Source organism: Leptonotus elevatus, chromosome 14, assembly GCF_054856555.1.
Source record: "Leptonotus elevatus isolate MCC_2025b chromosome 14, RoL_Lele_1.0, whole genome shotgun sequence".
Classification (NCBI taxonomy): Eukaryota; Metazoa; Chordata; class Actinopteri; order Syngnathiformes; family Syngnathidae; genus Leptonotus; species Leptonotus elevatus.
In genome coordinates, this window is record NC_141252.1 from 17739339 (window position 1) to 17767297 (window position 27959).

The window sequence follows — 27959 nt, forward strand, 5'->3', positions numbered from 1 at the left end:
CCCTTTTCGGGACAATGACGACACACGTGACGTGTTATCGTTGAACACTACAATGCGCGCAGGACGATGACGTCATCAAAACGCGTTTGTCGGCAAGATGGCGTACTTGAAATAGTTACCACCCCTGTGAAACACGAGATTTTTTTCTTCCCCGGAGTATTAACAGCTTCATACATTTAACGGTTTGATTTACGTGTTAGTACACGTAGTCACATAAGATGAAGTCCGACGTGGAGGATTTAATGCCGCGGCTGCTGCCCATTGAGTGCGGAGACACTTCAGCGGCTCTAAACCTGGATGGTCCGCCAAGAAATCCCCAAGAGTATCTTCGACAAGTCCAGTATGCCCACTTGAAACTACCTTTTTTTATTACTTAAAAAAAGTGTTCATCGTAAAATAAAGACTATTTTTATTTTATGTCACTAGTACTAGCAGCATACAGCTGTCAAGTTGTGCACTGTTTCACCTCACTACTAGTAGTAACATGTAGTTCTACTAGTGCGTCCAAGTCATTCACTAATCACTAGTGCGTAATGATATACAACAGTAGTGGGGGTGGGGTTTTCATTACTCTTAACTATTTCACCCTAGTCGTTGTACTATATAGTATGGAAATCTGTTGGCACATTATTCGATACCATCTTAAGATTTATGTACTATTATGTTCAAACAGTAACAACATGTCTTTTTCCCATCAGGTTAGAGGCTGCGTTGTGTCCAGAAGTGGTGGTTGCTCAAATCGACCCCAAGAAGTTAAAGAAGCGTCAAACTATCAACATACCTGTGAGTGTAATGACATTTCCTTGAATTGTTATCTCAATGTGCATACATTTATTAGTTGCAGTAAGATCACCTGCTGCTGAATTTGTAAGTTTGCTAATTTACAAAGAACTTCCAAATATTTGTGATTGTTTATTGATTATTCATGGCAGTGTTTCCTAACTTTTATACTTTTATTTGTGGTGTGACAGTAGTACGATCTGTTAAAAAAAAAAAAGGGCATTTGATTTTGTTCCATGAGTAGCTATACTGCTGCTGATTGACGCGTGTTGCAGGTGGCAGAGTGCCGTGCTGCTCCAGCTGGTTTCTCTCCCAGCCTGGATTGGCAACAGAGGCAAGTCAGCAATTTTTCCGATGTCAGACAGGTGATGAAAAACACCTATTGTATCCAGACTCCAATATGGATCCTTGTTGTGAAATGATTCTGATCTTTTCTGCATTTTGCTGGCAGAGTATCACAAAGAACAGACAGCACTGGAGCAGCCACTCTCTTGATGACAACGTTTTAATGGTGAGAACTGCGCTGATAATTCAAAAGGTTCTTTTTGTTTTGTTTATGATGACAGAATGGATGTCATCATGTCTGTGCTTGTTAATCTGCAGCCAAAGCAAGCAGATGAGGAAGACTGGAAGAGGTTTTGTTTAGGAGAGCTTCTCTATCAAGGTACATTCCCCTGTCCCGCAGAAGCCGATGCCGATGCGGGCCTGGACTACAGCAAGGTTGTATGACGTAAGATTCTGATTCTGCAAATCATTGATTGAAATCTAGCAGTAATCCTGTCGTTCAGGTTGGCTTTCCACCCTTCCTGAGCATTGTCAGCCGACTCAGCCAGGTAAATTTGCTCCAATCCTGTCACGTCCATTCAGTCTGAACAGTCTGTACTGTATCTAATTGCTCTTCTTTTTTGGGGGGCTATTTGCAGTCCACCATCTTGACAGTGTTGGACATTCTAATCAGTTGGTTTGAAGAAAGAGATTTTGTCCCCCAGTTGGTGAGTTGTCGTCATGCTTCTACTTTGTGCTACATGCAACAACTATTTGTTTTTCTTGTAACAGGGCCGCTGGTTGTATGCACTGTTGGCCTGCTTGGAGAAACCTTTGCTGCCTGAAGCCCATTCTTCAATCAGGCAGTTGGCTCGTAGATGTGCTCAGCTGCGGGGAAACCTGGTAAGATGCAGCAAGGCTCTTTTGGCTGGACCAAATATTCATCCGTGGATGCTTAATGGGCTCGTGTCACAACGACATTGGTTGACTTGCTTTTGCAGGCCAGTCAAGACGATGACAACTTGCCTGCTCTCAATCTTCTCATCTGTTTGGTTGCAAGGTAGCACATGTTTGATGATTACTTAAGTTTATTTGGAGGAGACGGAATTGGAGCATGCACGAGGAAGGATTACAGCTTTGAACACGATTGCACAAGAACATGTCAAGTTGATTGAATTGTCTTTCACATTGCAAACATTAGTGATGAGTGAAACTATTAGCCTGTTTTATTTTAATCTTATGACAAAAGCCACACTTGAAATTAACGATAAACTACTGTTCACTTGTTTTTATGTAGATACTTTGAGCAGAACGACCTGGCAGACCAGCCGGAGTGAATTTAAATCTTTTTTTTTTTGACATTACGGATGACAGCTGGATCCCATCATGACGAACATTTTTTTTGTTGTAATAACTCTGGCCATGTGGACAACTAGTCCACATTCTTGCACTCTGTTGATGAAGTCACACAAATGTCAGACCAGTAATGTGTCTATTGCTTATTATTTTCATATGAGCGATGAACTGTGATTTATCAGACTTTTGTACTTGGAATGCAAGGTAAATTTATTAAACATTGATGACTGGATGTTGGGTGCAATTCAACAAGCACATTCACAATGTGATGCATATGATGCATCATCTTATCTATTAGCTCTGTCATGAACACAAATGTCATGGGACGAATAGCTACGGCAAAAACGAAAGCAACTCAAATTAAAACTATTTGTTTTCAATGATCCCATTCAAAGACAAACCCAACATTTAAAAAGTATATGAGCAAACATATTTTAATAGCAGCATTTTTTGAGGCCTGTTCTTCAGCTCAAGATTCAAACACAACAGGTTTAAGAACCCACTAATTGCATCCACCTTAACTGCCTGGTGAAAGAAAATGTTTGAAGGCCACAGAATCCTAGGAAGAACCAAGAATGTTCTCCCCAATCTCTCATAATCTCCCTAATTCTTTGACATTAACAAAATGCAAACATATCAACACATAGGAGCAAAGTGGAATTAACCACCTATTTCAATTATTTAAAAGTAGGGCTGAGGAAAAATATAAATACCGTATATTGTAGAATATCAAATAAAATGCTGGAGTAGCTTAACTGGGGCTACACAGATTTCTGATGGGGCTGTGCCAGCCCCCTTCTGGCCTCTGTATGACCATCCCTGCCTGGTGGATGGGAAAATGAACTTGCAATATTTTATTCCTCCTCTAGATGGTGAAAAAAGAAACAAAGAGCGCCATCTAGAGGAGTTCATCGTTGTGCGGGTGGCGGTGGATGGGGGTGGTAGACCTTCCTGGAAAGTCCTCTTGACTGAACTTTTGCACGGGTGACACTGAGTCTTCTCATACCAATTAGGGCAACTTGAAAACGTACAGTACAAGACATGAAACGTACAAATCCACCATTGGATCATGGAACAGGACAGTTTTGTTTGTTTTTAAAGTGGCATGGACTTCTTCTACCCCCTATCGCGATTTGTTCTCCATTAAATCAAAGTGAATTTAGCTGTTTTAAGGCAGAATTCTTGTGCCTCCAAAATAGTCAAGGAGACCCCCAAAACAGCAACCATTAAGATTGCATCATAACGAGAGCACACCATTTCCAACACTTTTACATTGCTTAATATTTCATTTAAAAAAAACACCCACACAAGTGGACTGACCAACAGTTTTTTTAATATTAAATTTACCAAATTGTGACATTTGTTGGTTTTAGCCCAGCTCAGCGATATGCAGCAATTTGTGATGTCTTCCTCACCTCCTTAATTTTTTTTTCCATAAATGCATATACGAAAAAGCACACACTAGCTAATTTCTCACCTTTAATTTGAAGCTGGTTGGCCGATACAAAACAATGAAAAACATTTTCAAAAAGCAATAAATCACATACGACAACCATTACATGGATCAAGTGACACAATCGTCACGACAATTGAAGACAAGCAGTGTGTGCTATCAATGTGAGAACGGCAGGATGGAAAACATGCCGTCATATCGTTACACTTGCAAATCAAAACAAAGATTCTTTTAAAATATCCCAACTGTCTTTCATCAAAACCTTAACAGGTTCCATCAGAGAAACTGAGCTTTCCTGTATTGTGAGACTGTTGCGTGTTTATGTCCAAGAAAAACTATTTAGTTTCACTATGGCTAAATCTTAACACTTAAACTGAATAGTGCTGTGATGGGTTCTTTAAAAACTAATTGGATGTGATAAGGTTTGACGTTGTTGCCCCACAGTGACCAGCTTAAGGGGCAACCTAAACCGTGGCCGTTTTAGTGTCTTTTGTCCTTCCTCTCTTTCTCTTTCTGCTCCCTATCGCTGCGAGATGACCTGCTCCTGCCTTCCTCGCTCTTTCTCTTCCTCCCTTCCTTGGCCTCCTTGCCGCCTCCTCCACTACTCGCTCCTTTCTTACGGTGACTCTTGTCGTCTTTCTTCCCGTCCCTGCCTGACGGCCTCTTGCCGCGCTTGCCGTCGTCCCGACTCCGGCTGCTGGACGAGGAGGAAGACGAGGAGGACGAGGAAGACGAGCGGCTTGACGCGGATGACGACGACGAGCTCCCGCTGGAGGAGGAGCCGGAGGAGGACGAAGAGGAGCTGCGACTTTGGTTGCGGCCCTTCTTCGACTCCTTGGCTTTTTTCCTCCCCCTCGCGCCTTCCTTCTCTTCCTTAAGCGCAGTCGGGCCGCCGGCGTCCTGGGAATCTTGCTGAGGCTTAACGGCCGAGTCGTCCCCGGACTGCCTTTGCTCAGCCAGGTTGGAAGGAGCGTCCGGCTCCTGGCCCGGTGCCTTGGGGACCTTTTCCCAAGCGGAGGCGAGAGAGGCCGCCTGGGGTTCGGGCAAGGGCAAGGATGCCGCCGGTTCCTCCGGGTTGAGGGTCGGGGGGCAGGGCTGAGCGCTGCTGGTCGCCTCATGCTGGTTGACGGTGGGTTCGGACGGGGACGTGATCTGAGTCTTTTCCGTTTTAAGGTCTGACGGCAACTCTTTACTGTCTTCATTCTGCTCCATCTTCTCCCCCTGATCTTTGCCTGCCCTCACCTCCATCTCATCTGACCCTGGACCCGCCTCCTCACCTTTTTCCTCCCGTGTCTTCTCCTCGCCCCCCTTGTCCCCACCCACCACTTCCTCAAACTCCATCCCTTCGTCCTCCTTTAACCCTTCCCTGCTATCCCCTTCCCCAATCACCTCTCTCGCTTCGCCCTGTTCTCCGCCCACTGGCTTCTCTTTCTCCTCCTCCTCTTCCTGATCCTCATCTTCCTCCTCATCCTCATCTTCCTCCATGCGCGCAGCCCTCTTGTTACCTGTCACCTTTTCTACCTGACCTGCTGGCTTACCCTCCGCCGAGTGGTCCTTCCCTGTGGCGTTGCCGTCCTGGTCGCGGTTTATCTGTCGCCGTGGTCGGGATTCCATCTTGTTGATGTGCTCGGCGAACGCTTCACGCCGCTCTTGGAACACGGCTGCTCACATACATGACATCGTCACTTTCCAGCCATCAAAACATGGACATCAGACATTGAAGACAACTCCAACTGACCGTTTAGTTTCTTGGTGGAGTCGTCGAGGAGTTTTTGGGTGGCGGTGCACATCTTGCCAGGTCGGTAGAAGATGTGTGGCCTGATTTTGGTGCGAATGAATTTCACCAGATGGTTATTGTGGCTGGTCCACTCCTCTTGCTGTGTGCGCAAGGAGGACAACATGGCAAACAATTTAGTGTCTCCGCAATCACTTTTTCCCCCACAGCGCTAGACGTCGTAACAATTGTAATTAGCTAATTTGCTTGCGTCGTGACTAATTGTGTTATTAGTTTTGAATACAAGAGTTGCATTCCACAAAACGCGATTGACAATAAATTCTGCCTTATTGAGCCCTGTGGCTGTAGTTTGCAGTGCATTTTACCCTGGTTGACTTTGTGATGGTGGTGACTTGGTTCTAATATTTTGGCTAAGTTTAAACTACTTGAGATTTAAAATATTGAACACAGCTATCTGTATGATGCAGTGCAGTTTGAAAGTAAATTAAGATACAACCACAACTTAACGCACTGTCGCTGTCAGTCAAGTATCTTTTGAAAAAGTTTTTTTTTACAGCTTTTTTAAAGCTGTCTAATTGCATTTCATTAGAATGCACAAATGTATAATTAAATAAAGGCAGAACACTTTTTATGTGTGTTGTATCAAACTATTGGCCTAGGTGAATAATCAATAATATATAAAAAATAATAGATAAAACCCTAGTTTGTCAGGATGGTTGGTTTTAGTCACGTTTGTTTTGCAGCTTTTGTAGTTCAAAGGTCGTTCCTGCTGACGTGCATTGCTTCCACTAACACGGCTGCAAGCAGAACAAAGTGGTTGCAGCTATTTTACTGCTCTACTTTCATATTTGATTTATTGCCTAATGTATTTAATGTATATTAATACAAAATATAAAATGTTTGAAGTGTACAATTAAGTAAATTAAGTCTATTTATTAATAGGGCTGGGTTAAAAATAATAATCGAATAATCAACATCGAATCGATTTCCCTTAGAGCCTGATGCGGATTCATGCAACAATGAATCGATTATTTTAAAAATCTAATTTCCCTATAAATTCTTAAGAAAATTGAATTTTAAAGGCCAATTATTTTTTGTGTATCTGTTTTCTAGAAATTTCCTGTTTACATGAATTTCAAAGTATTCTTACATTTATGAAAGAACAGATTTATTGCACTTTCAGACAATTTAGAATCTTTATAATTCATATTTACAACTAATGTATTAGTTATGAAAAGTTTTTCACCTCATCCTAAATAAATAACACTAAAAATGTAATGTTTGTGGAGTTTTTTTTATCATGTCCTTGATATTTAAGAATTGATATTCCATAATCAATAATGGATTAAAATAAAGTGAATCAAATCGGAAAAAAATCACAATTGGATCAAGCTGAACTCTTGTGAATCGAATTCGAATCAATTGAGGAAATTAGAACCGATAACCAGCCCTATATATTAGTACTTTGTTACATTAAATTTAATTACCAAATTATTATTTTTATTCAGTAGCCAGTTAGCTCATTCCCAATACAAATCATCTAAGTGAATACAAACTGTAACCATTGTGATTTGTCTTACCAACTGAGCCAATTCCACTTTCTGTTCGAGTAGTCTCAGCTCTGACTGTTTTGCTCTCCTCTCTTCGAACAACTCCCTCTTCTCACTCTCCAACTTTTTCTTCTCAACCTCAGCTTGAACTTCAAGCTTCTGCTCGATCTCAGTGCGCCGCTTTTGCTGTGCGGGGGGGGGGGGGGGGGGGCTATTAGTTTGAACAATTTTATGTTTCTTTTTTTTTAACATGCTCACAAAAAGGGACACTTTTCACTTCAAAAACGTTTTCGTTGCGTTAGTGTCAAGCACAAAGATGTGATATAACAACCAGAGTTGTACTTGATACTTTAAGGACAGGGTTCATATACTTATTCTTTTAGCAACTTTTCCACAACTTTGCTGTGCAGATTTGAAAAATGTAAAAGATACACCTGAACTCTGGTTTACTCACTGACACTGGCTATGTTTGTGCCCTTTCCAGCTTTCATGTGTGGCTAAATCAATGTAGCCCTCCCAAACAGCCACAATGCCATCATGGTCAATAGTCCATGTACAATGTTGCATACAAGACAAAAGGTCCAAATGTTTTCGCACAGTAAACATATTCATGTATTTATGAACATACGAAGCAAACACTTCTATTTAGGGTTACTGGAACAGTGGATCTTTTCAAGACACAACAGAATTACAAAAAAATTCAAAATACTCACCTTCTCTGTACAAACATTAGACTCCTGTTTAAATTTTTGCAGGGTCCCCATGAGCAGGCCGAACATGCGCCGATTCCTAACCAGCGAAACAAAAAGAAATACAGGGGTCACGTGACTAGGGCTGTCACTATCAAATATGTTTACAATCAATTAGTCAAATAATCAGTTTATTTGGTATTGTTGAATGATTAAACGAAGGCAAATAAGCAACAATTAAGCAATATCACACAGGAGGGATTGGTGGTGCACTCGCCAACCTTTTTTTTGAAAGAGACTGCTTGGGTACTGAATTAAGTGTGTACCGTACTCGTACCACCAAGTGGCATGTAGGCTCCCTCTACATTTGCATGTCGTCTTTACAAGCGTTTTTCTTTTCAAACAATTAATAGGTACACGTTTTAATAAACTTTTATGTACAATACATTTTAATTGAAGACTACTGAACTCAAGTATAGGTTTAAATATAGTGACGTGTTTAATGCTGGTCATTGCGGTGACGCAAGTATTTTTTGAGCTGGAACCTGGTGTAAAGCGTTTGCGAAACATTGCATTCATTTTGAAGAGCTACAAGTTGAGGCTGCTTCAAGTTCAACATGTCAATTACTGGTTAGTCATCGTACGGCTGCAAATAATGATTATTTTCAATATACATGATACTATTGTTTTCATAAATTGATTATAAATGTGTCACTTGTTTGGTCCATAACATGAGAAAACAGAAACAACTGGTGATTATTGTTTTCTTAAGTGTCCCTCAAGTCCTCCAAGAGAAAATTACCTGGTGAGAGTCTGAAATCAGAGGATTTGGACAATTACAGCTAAACAATATCTATAAACGATTAATCGATTCTCAAAATAGTTGTCGATTCATTTTGACAATTGTACATTGACTTAACAAAATCCTATTTAACCAGAATGACTATTGTTAACTCCTGGACATGCAAAAATTGTTATGCGCATCCCACCTCTGTTTGCCCTTCTCATCCATGGTCTGATCTTGAATGAGGTCCCGGCGTGTTCTCTCCTTGGAGGTAGCTACAACTGACGACTGCAACGCCGGCTGCAAATATACAAACAAGAGCAAAGGAATTATTGAGAGCTTTCTTCAAAGTTTTTAGTTTCTTGTTATTGCCAGCACTTGAACTCGCTTGACCTTTTTGACATCGTCGTCATCCTCGGCGTCGCTGTCGTGACGCACGTCTCTCCTGGCCCTCTGGTCGCCTGCCAGCCTGCACACGATAAAACACAATTGAAAAAAGTCAGTGAATTTGAAATAACATTTGGATGTTACTGAATGTTAAATGCGACAGAATTAAAGCCCCACCTTAACAGAGCTCCGTCGATGTCCCTCTGCTTGGCAGGGGGGCCACCGCCTCCAATGTCGGAGAGACTGCGTCTAAACATGGATAGATCATTACTGCATCTAACGCTCCATTAGAAGCTTTGAAAGACAGCCATTGAAATACATATATTTGATGCATTATACTGTATATTTGCCAATTAAATGGTAATTAAAACAGCTTTTTTCTGCAAAAAATCAGCTTTAACCTAAAAATAAATCGCATCACTTCCATCGAGCATGCTCACAGACTCTCCAGCTTCCCTGCTTGATGGTAACATTTCATTCCAACATGAACTGAAGAGCGTTGATCAAGGAATTTTAATTGGATTTCATTTAAGTTATTCATTATGATGCTGCCATATAGTAGTTAATGGTCCAAAAGAGCTGCTGTTGTGTTTGTCCTGTGACTGTGATCTTACCTGAGCAGGTTAAATCCTCTTCCTCTACCTCCTCCCATTGCTGCAATTCCGACGCCTGCCATGGGCCCACCGAACCGGCGCATCTGGCCTGGTCTGAAAACACAACAAGAAACAATGTCAACGCCGTTTGCCTAGTGTTAGTTTATGTCCAAATTGTGATAAATGAGTCAGCGTCGAGGGTCAAAACTGATTTCTGGATATTCTGGTTCAAATTCAGCAGTACTGAACAATGAATCGCAGGCCTCCACTGTGAGCTCCATAGATTCTCCGTACCGTTCAAAAACTACTTGCATTCACTGTGGTTTTGTTATTATTGCAGTGTAACGTTAGTAGTAACAACATATTTGATCCAAAAAAGTGTACTCGCGGACACGAAACTAGCACCGCGCAAGTAGTTGGTTTGCTTGCTAGCTAAACGCACAACGCTAGCACACTCCCACCCTCGGTAGTGTGCAATTTTACTGGATCGTTAAAACGATTGTGTAAAAAAGCACAAAGGGCGACATTAAAACTGGAACAATTTACCTGGATTCATTGGGATCTCGTCCAGTTAGTTTACGAATATTATCGTCAACACTTTTCAAGCTTTCTTTGGCTTTTTCTATCTCGTCTTGCAAGCTCCGCACGGCCACCGCCATCTTGCCTAGAGTAAAGCGCCAATCACATGTTCTTCTTCTTCTACTACTTTCTTCTTCTTCTACGTTTTTTTAAACGCACAAACGGGTGCGCGTGTGCGATGTTTATCCTTGTGGGGATTTTGTGAAACAAAGGTTTACGGTAGAACCAATCTGCTGTGCTTTCTGTGGCTGTGATAGAGAGATTTTGGAACATTTGTTTTTTGAATGTGTGTACACCAAGATACTTTGGGAAGCATTTCAGCGCTGGATTTTGGAGCACAATGATTCACTAACACTGGATTTCAAGAGTATTAAGTTTGGGATTGGAATACAATACACAAAAAGGGAAATTACGCTCAATACTTTGATAATAATGGCAAAACAGTTTATTCACAGATGTAGATTTATTGTGTCGACCTTTGTTTTTGATTTATTGTAAGAAAATTGAAGGGTTTGGAAACAAGCCTTGTCGGCATTTAATAACTTGAAAATTTTACTGATTAGACCCTTTTGTTTTTTTTGTTTTGTGTGTTTTCTTTTTCTTGTGTCTTGTTTGACAGCACTGTTCTGGTTTGTGTGCTCAGTTTGAACTGGATGTTGGAGTTTGAATTAATAAAGAAAGCCCCCCAAAAAAGTTGAGATGTGCAGCTTTAGCCGCCATCTTGAACCGGGTTTAACACGAATCGGTGTGTTAGGAACATTAGACATGCGACCCGAGTAAGGATAATAGAAAATGGACGGATGGATGCTGTAATGCCGTTTTTAAATTTTGTATTTTATACAAATCATACTTTATTATAAGATTTATATAATAATATGAAACAATATATTAATATTAGTGACATGTTGGTGTCATGCATGATGTATGTTTTAACTTACTATTTCCTTCAAACTGAACATTTCCTAAAGAAGAAGTGTTTTAAACCCACACACCTTTTTGCACTGCACCCCATGTCTACATGTTTCACGCACCAACTATTGATGCAATGTCGCCACCTGCTGCACAGTTTCTCTTAAGAAAATAAAGACAAAACCTGCTATTTTTGCGGGCTCATTATCTCCCTTTTGATCCATATTAGCCGTTAATACAAAAGTGATAAATCGTCCCAAAGGTAATGATGTCTTATTTTGTAATTTCCAATTTCATTTGAGGACATATAGGCCTACCAGTAATAGTGTTTAAATAAAATCGTAAAAAAACAAACATACACGATACAAAATATAAAGAGGGGGCGGAGGGGCGGTCAAGCAAACAACAATGATAGTTAGTGTTTACTGGATTTAATAATACATTGGTCCATTTGGTATATTATTATACTGATGGCTTGTGATCAAATAGTGCCCTCCCTTAATCAGGGAATATGCGCTTTACTGTATGGTATGTTGAAAGAATGGGGAAGTGTGAACGATGCATGAAATGGAATGTTGGCCATGTTCAATCAATATGATCTTGCTGCTTTAAGTTGTGTCAATTCTGAAAAGGGGGGGGGGGGCGCTTTGAAACTGGGTGGTGATCAAATGGATACAAAAAAAATTGGAGAACAGGCAGAATAAAGAGACTCAAGTAGCAAATTACATTTTGATGCTTTTATTCACCGACTTAAAAGAAGAAGCATTCATTCAACACAAGATTCCAAACGGTCAACCAGTTTCACTCCTAAAGCTTACTGATTGATGAGATGTTTTGTATGAACACTCCATTGCCACCATGCAACCACCGTGGATCAATACTGTTCTCATTGAGCAAAGATCTGATCATTGCGGAGCTAAGCCACGCACACACCACATTAGAAATACTTGCAGACTGAGTCAAAACTATTCTAACAAGTTTGAAATGAGTTGACGGTCACAAAAAACAGTAGTTTTATAGAGAAATATTGAGCAAAAATCTTCATCTGAAAAGCAGTTTGATTTTCTCAAAAATTTGCTTCATTTGTCCTGTTTTAGTTGAGGCTCATTTTTGAGCAGTTCCAACCATATTGTACTCTGCTTAAAACACAAAAATGTATCTTAGTGGATTGAACGTTGGAAACCTTTTTGTGATGTAATTTAAGATGTTGGAATTGGGTCCTGCTGTGGTGGTTTGGGCCAACTTTGGTCCCTTGGTAACGTAAAAGTTGAAAGCTAATGTTATGTGCGCACTGTAACAAACAATCAACCAGTAACATGACTGTCAACAGTAATTTGCAAACCGTTTTGGAAAAACACACACCAAACAATTTCTGATGTACAAAGTCTGGGTAATTTCATAATATATTTCATATTGTCACCCTCTTAAAATAATTACCGTAACAGTCATATTTTGACATGCCTTAAAGATCTCACGATGCTGGCCACCTCTGCTAAAATCGGCCACATCCTTAGTCGAAGAGAGCATTCAATTTTACACCTGAAATTAAATTATTAATCAATATGAGTATTTGGTTCAGTTTTTCCATGTTTTCTGAAAAAACTGAAATCATGAGACCACTATTTTAAGAAGGTGACGATGTTCATAAATTCAACCCGAACATGTATTATGTAATAGTACAACAGTAAAGAATGGTTGAGACCTCTACAAATATGCAGTCAGTGTTCATATATATATATATTTATATAATTTCTCTCTTTTCTTCTGTGGTTTTCTAGAGATCAGCACTGCTAGTAAGACTGCTGTTATTGCAAACTGTCCTGATTTGAAACAAATGCACAACATTCGTACCACGATAAAACTGGGGCCATCTAGCCAGTCTCACAGAGACCAAGAAGTGAGCCTGCCGTCACCGCCGCTTCCGCTGGGCTGGCTTACCAGAATCTTGAGATCTTATAAAGCAAACAATATGATTTCAGAAATCATCATAAGGCCAAGTGACATTGCAAGTCCTTATTGTCTTCGGTCCTCGTTTTCTGTGTGACCGCGAGGACCCGGGGGGGAAAAACAACGCCGAGTGTGGATTTGATGCATTCCTCTTGCATAGTTGTGAGGTCTGGGCGCTGAAATAACAGCTTTGGCTCTTCAGACTTGACAAGAAAATCTAGAAACATCTGAGCCACAGTGAGGTTGCATTCAAGACAGTTTGCTGACAATGGACTGAAGCCAGGCGCTACACTTGCCATTCTGATGGTGACTGTCAGTTTGCTATCACCAACTTGGTACCCGACAGATTTCTCAACAGCGTGCAAAGTGCATCACCACAGACTCACACAAGATGGAGGCTGGACATTTTTTTGACAGTTAAACTCTCCTGAACATGAGAACCTGTGACGTCTTCTAAGGCTCTTAGTGTGGATGCGACACTATCTAGACTGACCAGAACCAGTGCGATGAACATCCAGTGTGCAACAAAAGACATTATTCATGAGAATACAGCCCGTCGAGAGTCCAGGCCTATGTGAGTGAGCTCATTACGAGTCCTCCACGTAATGGTAGCAGTCTACATCTAAAGGCCAAAATAAAGGAAGTAGCCAAAGGCTTCAGTAAGACCAGTTTCCAACACAGTGCAAACACCCTGAGAGGTAACACGAGGAACTGGCATTACGCTGGAGTGATGATCAAACTGACTGGTCTGTCTGCGGTCTCTGTGGGTGTTTGGATTGAAGCCGTCTCTTGCTTTGGTACAACAATAACACACACACACACACACACAATTTGACAGCGGGTTTCGTCTGCAAGTGTTGGAAGTGACACATTTAATCAAACTCGCAGGTATGATTTTTTCTACAGTTCTGATGTTTCATATCGCTGATGTCAGGCGGAATCATGTCATTTTCAACACTTAACTCATTCACTGCCAGCCATTTTCACAGAAGCAACCCCCTTCGCTCCGTTTTACTGGATTTTGCAAGACCCACAGAATATTGTGTTCTACTGCTATAAAAACATGAAACCTACCAAAATAAAGAAAAACATATAAATACGTTTTTGGGACCATGGTAATATTTAAAATAGAACATGTTTGTACGTTTTTGGGAGCAAATGAGTTAAGATTGGTCAATCATTTATAAAAAAAAACAACACCCACAAGTGCGAACTGACCAATTGTGTGGATTTGTGGAAAATATTAAATTAGCCAGATTGTAACAGGGGGTTTCAGCGACACCAGCGATTAAGCTGTTGAGTCCAATTGCCCTTTCATTTACTATCACTATAACAACCTAGGTGACACTGATTGATGATACAAGGTGACTGCGGGTGTGAGCAGACAATAACTGGACCAAAAGTTGGATGAATAGAAGCTTAGATGATCGCATTCTCAAACATGACAGTTTGTGTACCGGACACAAAATATCCTGAAATAGCCAGTACGTCTTGCATAAACACACGTGTACATCACTTGGCCTTTTAATGTGTCAAGATTGATAAGAAGCACTCAAGTCATCACACCTTCACTTCACTCTGCTCAGTCCAGCTGGTTCTCTGGTGCGACTAATCAGAACAAGCTGTATTCTCTTCTTTGCAAACACATCGCATGTAAAAAATATATATTTAGATACGTCATATAGTGTATTTATATATCTCTATCACATAAATTTTCATGCAGGTTCTAAACTTTGTGGTTAGCGGTTACATCAGTCAAATGACCTGAGAGTCGCCATGTGTGCTCCTAACATTCCTAGCAGCAAATTGCTCTTCAGCTCACACTCAACACTTCTGACAAAGTTGACCACAGGCTTGATGGACTACATTTCAAATCAGGCACGCAGAAAACTTCCAGTTCCAGCCTGGTGAAGGAATGTCACTGGTATGCTTGGAATAGCTGCATTTAATCTCATACTGGCTAGCTTCACCAACAGTGCAGACTTTTCTCACTGAGATCTGTCCCAAATGTAGTTCCTGGACAAAGAGCTTAGTCACCGCTGTTGCGCTACTTGCCTTTAGATTTGCTCACTTTTTGAAGTTACAGAGTTGAATCAAAATATGGTGGAAACAAAGATAGAAATCATAGAGAGATGCATGTCAGCCCAGGCTGAGCAATGATGCTAAAAACCGGAAGTAGCCAACAAAAAAAACACTCCACGCTACTGAAATCCATCATGTTAAAACAGATTCAAACAGTAGCCAACAACACAACAATGGCAAGATTTTTTTTTTATAACCCTTATGTGCTCTGCCTGCTTTGTTAGTTTTCCTCCAATGCTCTAACACAGTAACTAGTATGTCTCACAGGGAAAAGCTTGTAAGCAGGAAACAACAAATACAAGGCATAAAGGGGAAAAATAGACTAGAAAGTGAACTATACAAGCCAAACTACTGGACCAGCCTGCTGCCAGTGTGTGTGACTATACGGGCACTTCAGATAGAATTTTGATGGCATTTACACATTTTGCTCCGCTGTTGTCTTTGGCAGCCTTGAACTCGCAGTTGTGACTACTCAACTAGTCTCACGAGAGGCCTGAGCTATTGTTTTTATCCCTCTTCCTCCACAACTGATTGCACCCTGAGAACCATTCATTTTTGCTCTGGCGTCCTGCTCCATTCTAAGCTAACTACTGTACACTACGTGCACACAAGCACAAAACGTATCAAAGTTATGTTACAAATTTGATTGACACAAACGACTCAATTTCTACTGGGCAAATCACGAGCGAGAAAAGGAGACGTAAAAGATGTCAGTATTTTGCCACTATCTCTAAGAGACAGCTAATAGAAGCTATTATTTTGTCGTTTGTCTTTGAATGCATCTATATGACAAACACATGTTTTTTGTTTTGTTGGGAGTTTTTCAGCTGTCATCTCAACTCAACCAATACTCATTTTCAAAATTTAATCTCTTCTTTCACCCAAATAATTCATACAATGTAGTACTATAATCAAGTTCATCCATTAAAAACACTATAGAGTGACTCGAGTAGTTTGCAGTAGCTCTATTCTAAGCAATGATACTGCAAGAAAAAGCAATTACTTCAGTATTTTGAGAAAATAAAATCCCAGGTTAGGTCAAGGTGCAGATGTGGAAATCCATAAAAATAATATTTTTTTAGATGATGCCTTCTTAAAGCGACAGTGTGTAGAATTTTTCGATTTACCAATGTTCATTCATTTTATAAACCCATTATTTCAATAATACGCAAAAAAAAGTATCACAACGTACATTTTTTGGGGACCATCATAGGTATAGTATTTGCTAACTATATTACATAGGTTGAGCGGCACCTTACAGGAGGCTGACATTGTTTCACTGCCATCTTTCTGCTACGGATAACTGAAGAAAAAGAACTTCCAAATGTAGAAATTGGTGGTGGGCTTGTAAAGTGTGATCTTTCTGAGGTAACGTAGTGCGCATGCTTCAAACTTAAGTCGCCGCATTATATTCAGCCCTAAATGGGATGAGAAATAAAATAAAATAAATCTACACACTGTCCATTTAAAATTTTGATTGCCGTGTCAAATAAAGATCTAGTTTATAAATGTATACATCCCTAGTCACAATGTACAAACACCTAAAGGCCTAAAACAAAAAAGGGAGGGGGTGTGGGAATATGTTGCATGTTTTGGTCAGGGTGTGTTTTACTGCTCGTACTAGGCTCTCTTCAGAATGAGCAAGATGTGAGTATGTGCAGAAGCTAATCACCAGCCTTAAAAAAAAAGAAAAGAAGGGAAAAAACAGAAAAGAAAAAAAAGAGAGAAACTCTTGGTACCCAAAGTGCAACAATCCTGAGATACGGACCAAGAACAAGAGATTATCATGACTAAATCCATGGTCCCATTAGTAGCCAGCAATTTATTGACAGCCAGAAGCTTACCAGTCAAACCAATTCAGTCATGACAAAACAAAACAAGAGCACATCTGCCCATGAACTGACCATGGACAAACTCAGCACATAAACATACCTTGATATGGACCTTCATATTATGCGATATGCGCCAACACCAATCAAGGAGGGAACTTCCTGCCCATTTAGATACAGTAAGTTGAATAACCTGCAGCCGAGTGTCTGTGTGGTCAGAAAAAGCCTTCATGTAAACACCAGTGCAGTACAATACTGATCTGACCAACAAAATGAAACCGTACTGGGCCTAGAAAACCCTGCAAGTATAACAAACATTTCTTGGGTTTGCTTGGGTGCAAAACAAGACATACTTCAGTGTGAAATGTGGCTTGGTACACTTGCACAAAGCTTCAACTACAGTTAATATTTCCATGCCCACATGGCTGAAGAAAAACCAAACACAAGATCCGCATTGTCCCAAAAACGGACTACATTCAGTTCAGAGATGAAATGGCCCAGTAGCTCATCCAATCACAGCTTGGATTGCCAAACACTCCACAGTAGCTGTTACTTACTACTTTCTGACAGGAAAATGTACCTTTCATCCACATTTATTAACCTAATTCTTTAAAAACAAATGTATGATTAGGTTCACTAACAAATCATCAGATGTCAAAATAACCAGCACAATAAATAACCATTTCCAGCAAATAAGGGGGATGGTCTCCAAGGCAACTGTGACTCAAGAGGAACTTCAACGTAAAAAGAGTATCTGCAAGAATAGCGATTGTTTTCACATACCCTTAACGACATCAGTATCCCCGTCAAAAGTCAAAGGGATGTTAAAAGCTTACCTGAGACAAACACAAAACTTGTCATGACGGTTATGAGTTATAGCACTCAAAACTACGTTGTGCCATAGGTGCCTTTTTTTTGTCTCAGACAAGAGTTAATGATCCTCTCCGTTCTAGCACAAAACGAGCTGTTGTAAAAACTTTCCTGAAGCCCACCGCACAAAACAATTGTCTGGTTGTCCAACAGACAGCACATAATCACATTCGGGGCATCACTTTTCTTTGATGCCGTTCTTAATAATAAAGTCATACAATCCTGCTAGACTACAACAGAGTTCTCAATCACTGATGATGAAAGAGTTTTTAATGGGAACACCACACAGCATTTTGTTTACGCGCAACCTTTTGCACTTTACTATTCATTAACCGTGTGCTTGCTGCCATGGGTCCGTCCCAATGCTTCCATAGAAGCATGCCCCGTACAAAGGACCCATTTAGGAATAAAGGTCTTAATCATTACCGGCCAGCTGATAACGAATGAAAATTTAATTATTAGTTTTGCCATGAGCACCTACCAGAAGACAAAGCTTCCTTTAGACAACTGGTGAGGTTTGGGGAAAAGTATGTCATTTGGTAAATCATGTGGAAAGTGTGCTGCATGCAAATATTTACCAAGAATTTCCATAAGATGACCTTAAAACTTTCCTCGCTGATAGTTTTGGTCAGGAAAAGCAATCGCCAGCTGACCAATACCTGACATCACTATTGCTCAATGCTGAGAACTATTCAAGGTGAGCAGCATCAGCCCCGGTCAGCAATTTTTCTTCCAAAGTTCTTCAATTAGTAAAGGTCATTACCCAGGAAGTGATCGGTACATGAACAACTTCTGAGCAGATAAGACAGACAAAACGACACGGTAACAAAAAGTAAAAACTTGAAAACTAAAGATAATAGTTTGGGTTGAGCACACGTACACACAAAGTAGTTTCCCACTAATTTTCTAAGATAAATTTATCAAGAATCCTCCCTGTCCGGTTCTACCTGTGGGCAGAATGAGATATTTTTTTAAACGAAACATCATATAGTGGCTGTGTCGGTTTATTACATTAGCCACTTATGGGAAAATGTTTAGCGCTGTGGGCAAGACCAGGCCAGAGTGAGCCCAAAGGACAGGAAAGCACTAAGTGGTGACCCATTCGTAATTCTAATTAGACTTTAATTTACCTAACTGTATAACTAAATTTCAGTTTGACGGTCAAATGCCATGATTTTTCATGGTTAAGATCGAGATTAGATTGGCGGAGCGTGGTGTGAGCTGATGTGTATTTGTTTGGTCTGGCCTGGCCTTGGCACAGCTCCGGCTGTTGTTTACAGGACTGGCCATCGGCGCCTACATGCCCATGCTGAAGGCATGCAGCTCATCATGGAAGTGTCGGGAGGGCTCGGTCAAAACAAGGCTGTAATCCAAACTTGGGTGCCACACCCGGCCAAGGCCCAGTGAGACCTCTTTGACCAGGTTATGAAGTGGATCGCCCTCCTGATAAAACTGCTCGTCCGGGTCAAAGTCGATGCTCTCCTCAGACACGGTTAGGACACGAAGGCTGGATCCCCGCAGCCGAGAAATTGCCACCAAGTTATGAGACCACACAGTGTAGCCTGGAATGAGACACGAGCAGATGTTGGACAAAGCAGACATGCACTGTGTACATATCAAAAATACTTCAAACACATCAACATTGATTTTTTGACCTGTGCTACCAAAACCGAGTTTTGTCTCACTACATCTCATAGTTTTTTTATTGCGGAAAAACAAGCCAGCCAAAACATTTTGTGTGCACAGGATAATATGTTTTTCAAGACTAACAACCCCCAATTATAAAGGAATTAGTAATTATCCATACATTTTAAGTTCATCCACCAGGACCATCTGATGGCTCTGACTCAAAGTTTATGGTTTGAGGTGCATGTGCGCATGCACATTTCTAGAGAAAATCTAATTACAGTAGTCCCTCTAAAGCAAGTGTGTCAAACATACGTGCCAGAACCCACCCACCAGGAGTCCAATCTGGTCCATGAGGACAGAACATACAGTTTTGCTGCAAATTTTGATCACTGGTGGGCGCACTGACAACCATTTACATGACATCGTGAAACCTGGCTCAGGAGTTGATGCAAAACTCTTGCGCTAATTTTTGTTACTAAATTTCAGATTACTCTGCAGTGAGATTAAAAAAAGGGAATATTTATCATGTCTACTACTGCACACACAAAAAGATGAAATTTATAACCTGTCATTATTTATAGCCTAATTCAGCATTGTTGTTTTTATGTTTTCAAATTTGAGTACTCGCCGATAGAGCATCCATATGTGAAAATACCATGTCCTGCCATTGTGTTGAAAATGTTATAAAACTTACTGTAGTTCAAAAACACAAAAAACACAAATTTTCTTCAACATGGTATACGTTTCACTCTAATAAAACACGTTTTAAAGTATTTTAACATCCAACTATATGTTTTTTAAACAGTAATTTCACTATTTACTTAAATGAAGTTTATGTTTTTCACATTTGACCATTATTGTGTACAAATAGTATATCATTTATATAGCATTTCAGTTATATGGTGTCTCAGTCTAAACACAAGGAAACACTCTGTAGATTATAAGGAGTACATACGCAAAACATTTTGATGATACCACACATTAGAAAATGAAACTGAGAGGACCACTGTAGTGGCTCTGCATTTGTGATAGGTGGATCGCCGGTGCCGGCGATAGCGATTTGTGATTGGCTAAGCGAGTTGGGGAATAAGGGAAATTAGTTAGGAAGATGCGCAAGGACTATGTGTCAAGAGACAGAGAGAGAGAGTTAAGAGAAAAACTAGCTGGATGTTTTTTTGGCATGATTATGGCAGACAATAACCATTAATTTCTTAATTTAAAAAATTGTTGATGACCCATTGTTCGTTCTCAATTCTTCTCTTCATCCAAACAAATGCTACACAGATTCCAATGCATATTCCTGTAAGAAGCAGATGATTATGAACTCACCGTGAATTATAAGCACAGCCAGCTGAGTACACCTCCAAGCCAAGAGAACCAATGGATCTTCATTGCGATTGACACTGAGGTCCGGGAATTCAGGGTCATCCCTCAGTAAAAGGAAGTGCGTCAGCGTTTTGTTGTATTGCTGAGCGATGAGCTCCAGCGTGGCATCGGTCACCAGTGTGTTGTAACTGTCCAGGTGGATGCGCTCCAGTGGAAGGCTCGGCTTTAACACTCTGAGGAGCTCTGAGCTGCTGACCTCCATGACCATGATGTACACTCGCAGGTTGGCACTCACTCGCACCTTGGGAGGGATAGGTAACTTTAAGTGATGTCTATGTTATCAACCAGCATTTCTTACAAAATGCAGTGGTGTGAAAAAGAATGCAGTTTAGTTTTGAAATGAAGGTTTTTATTATTAAGGGAAGAATAAATCCAAACCTTCATGGCAGTGTGAAAAATTGATTGCCCGCTAAACCTAATGATTGGCTGGGCCACAAGCATTTGTGATAAATTACAATGGATGGCCACACAGCACTGTGGAGGAATTTTAGCCCATTTAACTTTTGCAGCATTGTTCAGTGTTTCCCACACCATGTTAATACTTGGGCGGGCCGCCCAAGTAAATTGGCCACCATTTAAGAAGCTTTTAAGAAAATGTATTAAAAATATATTTAAAAAGAAAAAAAACATGTTGCAACAGGATATACCGCATGTAACGTTAGTTCGCCGTCACTCGTGGATCGTGAGGTTAGCGGAGACGTAGTAAGAGGACTGAGACCCACCTCCCGTCCAACCTGCCTCCCATCCTCACCGCTGGAGTCCACCTACCCAAGTAGATTTCAAATCTGTGAAGGGTTTTAGAGCATGAACCGTCTTTTCAAGGTCATGCCACAGCATCTCAATAGAATTCAGGTCAAGACTGACTGCAGAGTCATCATTTTGTTTTTCTTCAGCCATTCCAAGTTGGACCTGCTGGTGCGTTTTGGATCGTCAGATGGCCAGCACTCTCCTTAAGGATAGTTTTTTTGTGTGACAGTAAGCATAATTCACGGTTTTATTTATCACACCAAGTCTTCCAGGTCCTGAAGTATCAAAACAGCCCCAGACTATCATACTACCACCACCATAATTTGCCGCTAGTTTAGTACAATGGTCTTTTTCTGAAATGCGGGGTTACATTTACGCCAGATGTAACTGGAGACACATTTTCCAAAAAGTTCAACTTTTGTCTCGTCAGACCACTAGAGTTTTTTCCAAAATTCTTGGCAATCAAGGTGTCTTATGGCTAAATTGAGATAAAACTTATGTTATTTATTCTCAGCAGTGGCTTTCGTCTTGGAACTCAGCCATGCAGGCTATTTTTCCCCAGACACTTTATTATGGTGGAGTCATGAAAGCAAGTGAGGCCTGCAGTTCTTTGGATGTTGATGAGGGTTCTTTTGCAACCTTTTGGATGAATAATGTTGGTCTGTTCCATCATTTGTTGATAATGACTCACTAAGGCAGGGTAATAAATCACGAGATCAATATCAAGGGAGAATAAATCACTTTTTCTACATAGGGTTAAGGGTAAGGTTAGATTTTTTTCTCCCCCCCAAAAAAACATGATTTAAAATTGCATTTTACACTTGCAAACATTTTGTGTTTACTTGTGTTGTCTATGACTAACAATTCATTGAGTTTGATGGTGGGAAACATTTAAATATGAGAAATGTGCAAAAAATAGGAAGGGGGCAACCAACTTTTTCACACCACTATAAACTGCTAATGACTGGGGTTGGGGTGGGTCCTTGCTTTACCAGCGCCTTCCAATCATCGTCTGTGGCTGTCCCATCTAAAGACTTGACCTCCAGGGTGGTGCCATTGAGCAGCAAGGAAAGACGATGCAGTGGAGTGCGCTGCGGCGATGCCAACAGGCTACAAAGCTCAGACGTCAGATCACAGAAATCAAGAGCCAGAGAATGAAGGGAAGAAAGACGGTCTAATTCAGATGGTGAGATGAGTGGACCTATAAGGAAGAAAAACTTGTGGTAACCGTTTCTAATGATTGTTATTGTATCTGTGCCACACCACAATCTTCTTTTTTTTTTGGAAAATGAGAAAAGGTTAGGTATGAGACATTTTTAGTTTTAAGGAATTATACTTGCAAAGCGAGTCATACATACCAAGCTGCTGGTCCAGCAAACTGAGGTGCTGCAAGGTCTCAGAGGAAGGATTCGATAAGGATGCTAAGGAGGAGGGAGTCACCAGACCAAGCATAAAGCCACAGGACAACCACCTAAGCTGCCTGCTGTGAGACAACAACTCCCTGAACAACCGCTGGATCCTGCAGCAGAAAGAGAGGCAGAATGCTCCTATAAATAGCTTCTCATTCGTTTCGTCCTTGGGCAAGACATTTCATTACATTTCCCAGCAACAGTTTTTGAGATTAATTCCGTGGACGATGAAAGTTTTTAGCTAAAACTGCAATGAATAGACCTTGAGAGTTCCTGAAATGCCATATTTGGTCTCTGTGGATGGATAAAACTAAAGCTGGCTTTGTACCTTAATTACTTTTGTTTGAAATGCAAAGACCTTACTCGTCGATTTTCTTGTGGCCCTGGTGAATCTGGTGCAAATTGGAGGTGTCCAGGAGTCCCTCCTGTTGGAGAGCACACGTGTCACCATAAAGACACAACTTCTGTAGGTTCCTGAGACAAAATGTGGGAAAACATAAAAGACAATGTTCAGTAACTGAAACTCAGCACTGTGCTACATATTTGAAGTCCTGTACAACTCTTATAATGTAACTAAGATAAGAGAGCCGTGATTGTAATGTAGAAATGTTGTGCTCTACATCTACTTCAATAGTTAGAGTGGATTTCAATTTCAAATAACACAAAATGAGAATTTAGAATAGGTAAGAAGACTAAGCGTACTACAGATCTGTCTAATCGCCGGCCATTTTGCGTTTTTGTACACAAACTTTCACCCTGAAAGTTATATATAAGTTTTCATGTTTTGATGCACTATCCACTGGCCCAAAGCGCGCGCGTCGTCGTATAAATGTCTTCAACATTTTGTGGTAAAGAAGGAGCTGAGCCGAAAGGCAAAACTCTCGATTTACCGATCGATCTACGTTCCCACCCTCACCTATGGTCACGAGCTGTGGGTCGTGACCGAAAGAACAAGATCCCGGATACAAGCGGCCGAAATGAGTTTCCTCCGCAGGGTATCCAGGCTCTCCCTTAGAGATAGGGTGAGAAGCTCGGTCATCCGGGAGGGACTCAATGTCGAGCCGCTACTCCTCCGCATTGAGAGGAACCAGTTGAGGTTCGGATGCCTCCTGGACGCCTCCCTGGAGAGGTGTTCCGAGCATGTCCCAGCGGCGGGAGGCCCCGGGGACGACCCAGGACACGCTGGAGAGACTATGTCTCTCGGCTGGCCTGGGAACGCCTTGGGATCCCGTCGGAGGAGCTGGCTGAAGTGGCTGGGGAAAGGGAAGTCTGGGCTTCCCTGCTAAAGCTGCTGCCCCTGCGACCCGACCCCGGATAAGCGGTAGATGATGGATGGATGGATAATTACTTGCATAATTGAAAATGGGGAAAAAATTACCCCGATATTTTGACATGAATAAATATTCTAAATGTGGTACGCAAACATTCATTAAATTAATGCATGAAATTATGTTTATTGCTCAAACACAACCTGTGCTACCTTAAACATAGCCATCCGCTGTCACGCTAAAGGATAATCTATGGTTAAAATGAATAGTGCGATTAATCTGCGTTAATTCATGATTAATGCGATAATTTTTGGTGATTAATTAATCAGTTAACGCTTTAACTTTTACAGCAGTATTATTAATAGTACTACACAGGAAAACCACACAGGCCATGTCTAGGCCTCTCATAATATTTAAAGGGGAAGACAACCCCAAAAAATGATTTACAGTAATATTTTTATGTTACTAGTGAAAACATGGCATTCCAAGTAATGTTGCATTTGTGGAATATGAATTAGGCAGCAAAATCCACCTGTTTTTATCCATCTCATCCAATTTTGCCACTTGATTGAAAATGACATCATACTAGTTGTTCAGGACTCAGGTAACGACCAGTCATGGCTCAGCTTTAAAAAAAAAAAATAATAATAGGTGAGCCGTACAAATATGATCATAGGCAGTACAAATTGCCAAACAGCCATTCTAGCCTTGCACACATGTGAAAGAGTATATTCTAAACAAATACATAAAAATACATTTAATTTTACTCTTCGCGTAAATATCGTATGTGGTTGTATTCATGTTTGTTTACAAGCAATTTTTGTAAACAGGGCCAAGTCTATTTTGTTTAAGTTAATTGCTCTGAAAAAATATGTACTTGAATAATTATGCTATATAATTGTATCAATGGCAAAAACAAAACATCAATGATACTATTGTTAACTGTGATAGTTTCTGGGAAAATACATCGTCCTAAAACATTTGGTTATTGTAACAGGCTCAAACGCTAATGATCTCAAATGTCACACGTCCTGTCACCTGACAAGTCTGTATTTGCACGTAGGTTTCAGATCAAATCTGAACTTTCTGTACGGAGGTCTACTCATGCTAGAGTGGGTTTTTCTTTGCGTTACCCAGGCTTCCTCTGTATGACATTCCAAAAAACATGGGTTTGTTTTGTTTTTTGATCGTTTTAATATACCCTATGTCGGACTATCAACCTGCCCAGGGTGCACCCCTCTTCCTCCCGTAGTCAGCTGAGATAGGTTACAGCTTGTGACCCTGGACAGGACAAGCGGTAGAAAATAGATAGGTGGATAGTGCCAACAATAGCATGATGTTAACTTGCCTTTCAAGAGACACACAATTAAATCTAAGACTGTGCCTGTAGATTTCAAGACATTGAACAATTTTGTTACATAGCCATAACTTTCTTGAAACTTAAAAAAAAAAGGGGGGGGGGGGATTATTCCTCAACTTTCCCAGACTTTTGTTGCCCATGTCTCAGATTCCTTGGAACGAGTTGTGTTGTAGGCATCAAATTGAAAAATTCAAAACGAGAGACATTTTTCAAGAAAACAAAGTTAATCAGAATGTTGATTGAAAAAGATTTGCAAATTGCAAGTTAATAAGTTATTGTATTGGATTTTCATTCATGTTTTACACAACACCTCAACTTCATTAGAATCAGGGTTGGCAGATATATGAAACACATCAGGCTTGTTAGTCCTAATGTGATGAACAGAAATCTTATTTTTCAACAGCAATGGAGCCTTCATAGGTTTCACATCTCTGTTTTAGATGGATCAGCATTTCAACATGGTCTCTGTGTAAAGTTACAAATTAAATACAAGTTCATGATTAAAAGTACGTATTATACTGACATCAAACTTCTGTACAAGTGACTAGGTGTGTGTAAGCAGTGCTGCATATGACACGTTTTGCCATTACAGTGTAATTATGTAGACATGTGTACTGTATACGGAATGTTTTGCAGTACGTCATTGCTGATATCAGCAAGTCATGCCCACAAAAGCTTTCTATCCAGCTGCATCCATGTTACATAGTTGAGGCCTCACAATAACACCCGAGCACTACAAGCAATGTTAGGTAAATAAATATCAGCAGGAAAGCATGTAATGTACCACTTTCAACAGATGAGTGATGCAAATGTGATCAAATGATTGGTTCGCTCCGCCAAAGAGGCTGGCCATGATTACATAACTCGCAGGCTAACGTAGCCCATGTATGTATTTGCTAATCGCGTCACAGCTGCTAGCTAATTACTACACAAAAAGTTAAACGTGTTCTGGATACATTGGGTAGAATTTAATATAAAATCGGCCACGATTTAAAAATAAATAAAGTGTTTAAGTCACCTGTTGTAGCGTATGCTGGTGAGCACACACAATGCCTGGTCCATGTAGGTAGCCATTGCGTCTCTCCATCGCTTGGACGGTTGCGGGTCGTTGTCACGACCTGGGGGCAGGTCCACTCGAGTGGAGGGCGGCTCGTTGTTTAGGGAACTGAGACTGAGTTCTGCGGGTGCGAGTTCTAGTTGCAGTTCCCGCACGAAAGCGCCGAACTTCCGCATGAGAAACTCCAACCTCGTAGTCTCCTCGGAGCTTGCGCCGCCGCCACCTATCCGTAATTTGAGTTCGGTCCAGAGGGCGGGATAGAACAAACACTCCCTCCATCGCGAACAAACGGCCGAGGCCCGGAGCTTGTCTCGGTCGGATAGAAAGGAGAAAATGTGGACGATTAGCTCGCTTGGTAAAGCCATGGCTCCGACACCCCCGCACAGAGCCATGGCGAGCAATGGCACCCTTGAAAGGAAAGCAAGTGGATATTTAACAGCCACAGCCTGCCTAAAATATTGGTGCTGCAGTGCAAGCTACCAGCAGCGTCCTATTCCAGCTGAAAACAAACCGCTTCCCAGTTTTGCCTTCAATAGTATTGGACCGCACCACTTGCTTTAGCTACAGGGGAACAAAACGCTAACGACATATACTGCACCTTGTATAAATTGAGAAACTGGTTGAACTGTTATTTTCTAAACGAATCGAGGCGTTAAATACATTTTCATCGAAGTGTTAGGACTCGGCGAGTGCACGTTTGAGTCACACAAGTTGAATGGTTTCGCCCTGTATGCTCTTATTTTTGCCATACCCACTGATGCCGGCAGAGGACAGTGTTTCTCTTTTGGAAATCGGCCATGTGATCTTTATTTTGCAGCTGATACATTCTCAGACACACCCCCTTCACTTCATCAGCCCGTCCGTTTCTCAATCTGCATTCTTGTCCGTATTTACGTCCGTGTGACGTATTTTAAACGTCATCAGTCGCGGCCCAAGTACTGTTTCAATTGCAAGTACGCAAAAAGCCATAAGGGTCGAGCAAAGAACGGACGGAATACCCGGATGTTATGCTTCCTGGTTCTGACGCAATGCCGTAACGGTGTACCACGTGACTAGATGTTATATCATCATGTGTAATATATTAAAGAAGTATCATTTGAAATTGTACACGAGATTTATCCAATTTAGGGTTATATTGGGAAAAAAAATTCTGGAAAGACACGGACGTGAGTTGCAGGTTTTGATCTGATTCTCCTGAAATTGTGGTACATCTATAAAAAAAAATATTTGAATATATAGTAAATCATATTTAATATATGTATTGTTAACATTGTTAACATTTTTACTGTTTTACTT

General features: G+C 40.8%; 3 protein-coding genes across 3 annotated transcripts; 1 reads left to right on the forward strand and 2 right to left on the reverse strand.

Annotated features, from left to right (window-relative positions):
- Window positions 1-87: 87 nt before the first annotated feature.
- Window positions 88-2632, forward strand: gemin2 (gem (nuclear organelle) associated protein 2). The gene is made up of 10 exons (XM_086094940.1): window positions 88-340; window positions 699-783; window positions 1056-1145; window positions 1232-1291; window positions 1384-1500; window positions 1569-1613; window positions 1704-1772; window positions 1837-1947; window positions 2046-2104; window positions 2342-2632. Exons 1-10 carry the CDS (start codon window positions 219-221, stop codon window positions 2379-2381), a joined length of 798 nt encoding a protein of 265 aa, XP_085951066.1. The 5' UTR covers window positions 88-218; the 3' UTR covers window positions 2382-2632.
- Window positions 2633-3866: 1234 nt separating this feature from the next.
- Window positions 3867-10279, reverse strand: pnn (pinin, desmosome associated protein). Its single transcript, XM_086094939.1, has 9 exons — window positions 10138-10279; window positions 9613-9705; window positions 9176-9247; window positions 9005-9080; window positions 8817-8911; window positions 7852-7927; window positions 7169-7324; window positions 5592-5730; window positions 3867-5514 (listed from the first exon to the last, which is right to left on the reverse strand). Exons 1-9 carry the CDS (start codon window positions 10248-10250, stop codon window positions 4334-4336), a joined length of 2001 nt encoding a protein of 666 aa, XP_085951065.1. The 5' UTR covers window positions 10251-10279; the 3' UTR covers window positions 3867-4333.
- Window positions 10280-11801: 1522 nt separating this feature from the next.
- On the reverse strand, window positions 11802-27362 carry fbxo33 (F-box protein 33). Its single transcript, XM_086094884.1, has 6 exons — window positions 26625-27362; window positions 23342-23452; window positions 22928-23088; window positions 22562-22770; window positions 20766-21063; window positions 11802-19369 (listed from the first exon to the last, which is right to left on the reverse strand). The coding sequence occupies exons 1-6, from the start codon at window positions 27053-27055 to the stop codon at window positions 19104-19106; spliced, it is 1476 nt and encodes a 491-aa protein (XP_085951010.1). The 5' UTR covers window positions 27056-27362; the 3' UTR covers window positions 11802-19103.
- Between the last annotated feature and the right edge of the window lie 597 nt (window positions 27363-27959).

Bases quoted from the DNA above. Each gene is read 5' to 3' on its own strand.
- gemin2 (XM_086094940.1), top strand. From the start codon at position 219: ATGAAGTCCGACGTGGAGGATTTAATGCCGCGGCTGCTGCCCATTGAG. The intron at 1,292-1,383 runs GTGAGAACTGCG...GTTAATCTGCAG, and splicing joins TTGATGACAACGTTTTAATG to CCAAAGCAAGCAGATGAGGA. The intron at 1,948-2,045 runs GTAAGATGCAGC...TTGCTTTTGCAG, and splicing joins CTCAGCTGCGGGGAAACCTG to GCCAGTCAAGACGATGACAA.
- pnn (XM_086094939.1), bottom strand. From the start codon at position 10,250: ATGGCGGTGGCCGTGCGGAGCTTGCAAGACGAGATAGAAAAAGCCAAA. The intron at 9,248-9,612 runs GTAAGATCACAG...ATCCATGTTTAG, and splicing joins AGAGGATTTAACCTGCTCAG to ACGCAGTCTCTCCGACATTG. The intron at 8,912-9,004 runs GTCAAGCGAGTT...GTATATTTGCAG, and splicing joins ATGACGACGATGTCAAAAAG to CCGGCGTTGCAGTCGTCAGT.
- fbxo33 (XM_086094884.1), bottom strand. From the start codon at position 27,055: ATGGCTCTGTGCGGGGGTGTCGGAGCCATGGCTTTACCAAGCGAGCTA. The intron at 23,453-26,624 runs GTGACTTAAACA...ATTTTGTCTCAG, and splicing joins ACCAGCATACGCTACAACAG to GAACCTACAGAAGTTGTGTC. The intron at 23,089-23,341 runs GTAAGGTCTTTG...TTTCTGCTGCAG, and splicing joins GGCCACAAGAAAATCGACGA to GATCCAGCGGTTGTTCAGGG.